Source organism: Poecilia latipinna, unplaced genomic scaffold, assembly GCF_001443285.1.
Source record: "Poecilia latipinna isolate Pla-1442-1.1 unplaced genomic scaffold, P_latipinna-1.0 Scaffold3903, whole genome shotgun sequence".
Classification (NCBI taxonomy): domain Eukaryota; kingdom Metazoa; phylum Chordata; class Actinopteri; order Cyprinodontiformes; family Poeciliidae; genus Poecilia; species Poecilia latipinna.
In genome coordinates, this window is record NW_015116519.1 from 10,951 (window position 1) to 16,486 (window position 5,536).

The following is a 5,536-nucleotide window of genomic DNA, read 5'->3' on the forward strand; positions in this document are numbered from 1 at the left end:
TTTTTTTTTTTTTTTTATACAACATACATATATATATTTCTTTCCCAGTCGATTTCAGACAGGCCTGCTTTCTGCTTCCCCATCTCACCTGATACTCATTTACTAATCATCTGTCGCACGTTTGTAGCTTGTTTGTCTTTAGCTTTGTCAGAATAAATCCTCCCTAGTTTCCTTTGTTCATGTGTTCAGACTGTTGTGCATTAGTTCCTATGTCCTCCAGTTAGTTGAATGGTTGTTGCATTTAAATCTTTAGTCACAGATGAACATGAGAGCAAGAGTCATTTTTAAGTTGGGGTCATTCATCATCTCCAAAGACATTATAAATTCCAATTATTTTTTTAAACAATATCAGTACCAAGAAAACCACAGATTTAAAAAAAACAGATGACCTACCAAGACAATCATTTAGCTATATTAAAAGAAACAAAAATGTATTTGTTTTTATTTTTTATTCTTGGGAAAACATTATAATCAGTTAAGATTAAGGACGGCTTGGTAACCAAAGTAAAGATTACATGTGAGTTCCCCAAGGCTCTATTTTCATATTATCTATTCATGCCTCTCTGCTAATTGTACGGAGTACCACAGGACCTCTTATCAAAATTTTCCTGGTAATGTCGTTTCATTTTTTTTTTGTACAACCACATAATGGTTCACTAAAATCACTTAGTGTCTATGATTTCAATGAGTGGATGAGTCAGAATTTCCTCCAACTTACTGCAGAAAAGGCAGAAGTTTTTTTTTTTTTTTCTTTTTTGGTTCCGAAAATCCAAGATTAATCGACTGTGGTGTGTCATTTTGGTTTATTTGCTCATAAAGAAAGAAAACTTGCAGGACCTCAGTCTGGTAGCATGCTAGACTTTGAAATGGTAAAATTTTGTTAAGATTTCCAACCTAAAGATGTCCGAGCTGGGACGGCATCCTTGTTAATCCAGAAGGACACCCAGGACAAGACCACTATCATGCTGCAGGGAATATAGGTCTGAATGGTGAAATAGCCCATCCGTCGACTCAAGTCAAAAAATATTGTCATTATGACATATTCCCCTGAAACAGATTAAGCAAATTAAAGATTAAAGGGTGGGGTTTCAACTTAAAGCGGTGCAAAACTAAAAACAGGAAGGCGATTCTGTCTTACCTGACTGAGTGTGTGCCTCATCGGTGGTATTCCTCATCCCTACAAAAGCAAACTGGTAGAGTCTCCAGTAACGCTGGTCAGCCACCTCCACTGCCCGCCTCTGCCACCGATATGTGATCTCGTTTTTTGGGTAACCATCTGCAGAACACCCCAAAACAGATGAAACAAAAGCCTGCCTCACAGCATCAGGTGTTGTTCAACGTAGCTCACACATAGACTGTGCAAGAAAGACGGGTGTAGCCAATGCACCTTAACCCCTTCCACTCATCTCTACATTTGGTCATAGCCATCAGTGTCTCTTGGCACAACCCACTATGGAATATTTCAAAATTTGCTTTGGGCAAGGTTTTGCTTTTGTGCTTTCTGGTTTACTCTACTTTAAGTAAGATAAGCCATTAATGAGACTGAAGTTATGGGATGTTGTTCCACATTAATGCAGTGGAAAACTAATTAGCTAAATCAGGACAAAAGAGGAATTGTTCTTCATCTCATCAGTTGGAAAGGAAGGGCTGTTTTTGATCTATTAAAGTGGCAAAAGGTCTTTCCTATTGTATCCTTTCTAAAGAGCAAGCAAGTTCATAAGCACATTTGGCTGCTATGGCACTGAGTGAACAGCAGATTTATTTTATGGCTGGCCCTAAAATGAATAAAACTTATGACTGTTAAAACTATCAAGAATAACTCATAAATATAAATACTTCAGTTAGGATACTTAATGCAAAAAGGCACGTCTCTGTCGCCTACATGAATTATGTACTGTGGACTGAATAAAATCAAGATTGAGATCTTTGCTTTAAATCAGAGTGGCTACATCCTTCCTTTACATAGTGTATGAGTGGTTGCTATTCACAGGAAACAGTATCAGGGCAAAGAAGAGGGAAGCATTCAAAATGTCACTGACCTGCTCAGTCACAATACATTTCTTCAAGTTTGCAAATTAAGTTAATTCCAAATAGTCTACTTCACTTTCGGGATCCAGTGGGCACACCTTTTTGTACCCCCACAGTCAGTAGCAATATGTGGAAATATTTGCTTCTATTTTGGTAATTGTTTCTTGATCCTGTTTATTAGTTTTGCGATTTTGGAAATTGTCTTAAAAATGCAGAGTGACACCTTAAAGGTTTTAAAAGAGCTGAGCTGAAAGCTCTGGCTTGGGGATAAGGTGAAGAACTTCATTATCAGATGGGAACATGGAGTGAAGGTCCTGCTCCTCTATATCAAAATTACTTGATTGAGGTACTTTAGGCTTCTGATCAGTATGCCACCTCAGAGGGAGACCCAGAACCCACTGGACAAATCTCATCTGGTCTGGGAATGCCTTGAAAGATCCCTGAAAGAGCTGCAAAGGGATTTCTCAGTATGTCAATTTTTACTCTGTAATCTTTTATGTTTTCTAAACAGTTGGCCTTTTTTTCTGGCTTTCCATTACCGTGACAATAGACTTCCAGGAAAGGTCATTTCTTGGTTTCCTTAGAGACCAAATATTACGTTGATGTAAAATATCTATTTTTTAAAAAAATCCATGTCCATCTACTACTGTACTGTAACACAAAAGGTCAGTTTAGGCTTGATTTTATCACAAACTCATGCTGATTTGATGACATTTCCTGTGACTGAACTGGCTCTGACATTTGACATAAACTCAGTGGAACATTCTTTGTATTTTCCACTGGTGTGTGGAAGATTAAGAGCATGAAAAGTCATGAGAAGCAAAAGCACAATGCAGGAGACAAATGAAGGATGACAGACAGCATGAATCAGACTGGGGAAGGGTGCAGAATTCATTAAGTCTGTCAGCAAAATGGTAGTAGGTGACCTCCTCTTTCTGCTGGTGGAGCAGATGATAGATTGGTACAGCCTCAAGCAGATGGACTCTCTGGCAAGGAGAATGAACACAGGTGTTGCCATTGTGCTAGTCCCTTGTTCTAGGAGAGCTAGGAAGCTGAAGTCAAGATGACGGGTTCAAAAATGAGAGAATGTTACGTTTGACAACCTACAGCTCGAAAACTCCAGCGGACACGAGTGCTCATCCATTGGAAAGTTATGCAGCTTAAGGTAACACTCCGCATTAATAGTCAACCTGATAAAACAGAATTGTGACAGAAGAACATCAAGTCTCAACATTCTTTTGTGTGCTTATTCTCTCACTCTCTCTGAAACACCAATAAAACAGACAAATAGTTCATGGTTTGACAAACTGGAGTTACTTTAAAAAGAAACACAGATGTGCACACTAAAGCTGCACAAACAACAAAGATCTTTAGAGTTAACATTAAATATGCTGACAAAATCATTTTGAAAAAATCTGGCCTGCAAGTGTCCTACCTCAGTGTGTACATGACTCGCCCATTACTCCACAGCCTCAGAAGTCGGTTGGGAGTTGTGATCCAGTGGGCATCGGATTTTCGGGAATTCCTGAAGAAGGTGTCGGGAATCCAGATTTTGCCTACCATGTTACTGTTAAGCATGAGCAGCTTCATCGAACTGTTGAACTTCAATCGGCTGTCGTACCATGTTTGGGCAAAGAAGATGTCAATGGTGTATTCCTGTAAGAAAAGGTCATTGCAAACACTGGTATCCATTTTCCAATTCGTGTTAAGTTTTTAGTATGCATACGTTGTTGTTTTTTTTCCAATTATCAGAACTTCTTTCACCACTTTTTGGTTGCATCATGCTTGCTGAACAGAAACACATCCTAAGACATGAAAGACACAAGTTCAGCAACCCTATAATAGTTCAAAATTCTGGGTGACAATGGATCAGAAGTTAAGGGCTCAAACCCCAACTGTCTTTGGGACAGACTCTTCCTCCACGTCGCCTGCTGGTGGTGGTGTTCCGAGGGTCCAGTGGCAACAATTGATTGACAGCCTTGCTGAGTCTCTCAGTTTGTCCCAGGGTAGAATTGGCTACAGTGTAGCTTTCTACCATCAACGTAGATGTGAGTGTGTGCACTAATGAGTGAATGTATGATTGCAGCATAGAGCACATCAGATATAAACCTACTGCTACACAAGTGTAGGTCATTTACCATTTACTAAAAGGATCATGTCAGGCTGCTTAGCATGCACAGAGAAATGCAGAGTTCCATTCACCGTTTGGCAAAAGAGGAGAAAGGCTTAATATCATCATGGTCTGGATTTAGAAGAACTAAGCCCAGTTCTCCTTGGGAGCGAATTTTACTGGTTCCCAATCCATTCTGGCCAGATTAATCTCCATTAGCAGATTCTGTGTGATTGTCCCCATATTTTGTTACAGAACCAAGCCTTATACTGCAAGCAATTCCATAGCTGATTGCAGACATTGGTTGGACCATCACTCCACATGCCAAACAATTAGCAATGAGTTTTTATTAGACTGATACTTCAGCTATTAATTTTTGTTCACCTCTTGGTAGGTTTGGTCAGATAGTTGTCCATCTTGATGGTTAATCCAACTTTTCAAAATGATTAAATGCATAAAAATGAAAACAAGCTGCAGCTAAATTGGCGGAAACTGCCTCACCATGTTGATGGGGTCCACTGGTCCGATACTGTTGACATAAACTGCTGTTTCAATCACTGTCGGCCGCACTGGAAAATAACGTCAGGACATGGATTTACATGTAACGCTGCAGGTTTCTGTCCTAAAACAACCAAGCTGACAATAACAATAATAACACTCATCACAATAAATAGAAATAAACTTTAAATATTAGAAATCTCGTTTGAATACTCAGAGCATGTTTCCTCTAATGCAGAAGGTGTTACGTGGAGATGAGAGGATTTTTTTTCTTACCTCCGATGTCAGGCCGCAGTTTGTTGTCGTAGCCCTGCAGCAGTTTATTGAGGATTAAAGTCACGTCACTCTCATAGACCTTTGGCGATAACACCCAGGTTTTATTTATGGGCACATCCTCGTAGTCTTCATCTTCCTGTTTACTGGGCCCAATGGCTGAACTGTGAAGAAGAGAGATAACCGTAAAACATCAACAGATATCCAGAGATTCCCAAAGTTTCATCGAAGGAGAATGAGTGCTTGATTAATCTGGTGAACTGAAGGTGAATATTATTGCGCGAGGAAAATCAGGCAGCTATACGCACCTTTTAAACCTTCAAAGGAAAGTAGAGGTGATTTCTGGCCAGATGATGAATTAGATCACATGGACATCAACCATCTATTAGGCTGAGAACCTTGACGAGAACAGATCCTGGAGAAATTTAAGCTGTGGTGTGTTTGAGTATATGCCAAACACGTTTTAGTTATACTCTGATGGAACATCTCCCACACATCTAACAGATTAAATCGGCTTTGATTTCTCATTTAACAGTTGACAAGCTGCATACATGATTTTATTAATTCAGTTGCTTATTCTGCTTTCTATAAAATATATATTCTTGGTAAAATAATCGACTCTGCTTC

The 5,536-nt window shown here is 39.3% G+C and overlaps 1 protein-coding gene across 2 annotated transcripts in view; it reads right to left on the minus strand.

Annotated features, from left to right (window-relative positions):
* LOC106941861 (gamma-aminobutyric acid receptor subunit gamma-1-like) overlaps positions 1-4,633 on the minus strand; it is an 11,642-nt gene extending 7,009 nt beyond the window's left edge. For both annotated transcript variants that reach the window (XM_015024994.1, XM_015024993.1), the window contains exons 1-4: positions 3,464-4,633; positions 3,136-3,218; positions 1,139-1,276; positions 895-1,047 (exon numbers count right to left, since the gene is read on the minus strand). In XM_015024994.1, coding sequence (XP_014880480.1) covers positions 895-1,047; positions 1,139-1,276; positions 3,136-3,218; positions 3,464-3,720 — 631 coding nt within the window. In that variant the 5' untranslated portion in view covers positions 3,721-4,633. The remainder of the gene's footprint in view (positions 1-894; positions 1,048-1,138; positions 1,277-3,135; positions 3,219-3,463) is intronic.
* Between the last annotated feature and the right edge of the window lie 903 nt (positions 4,634-5,536).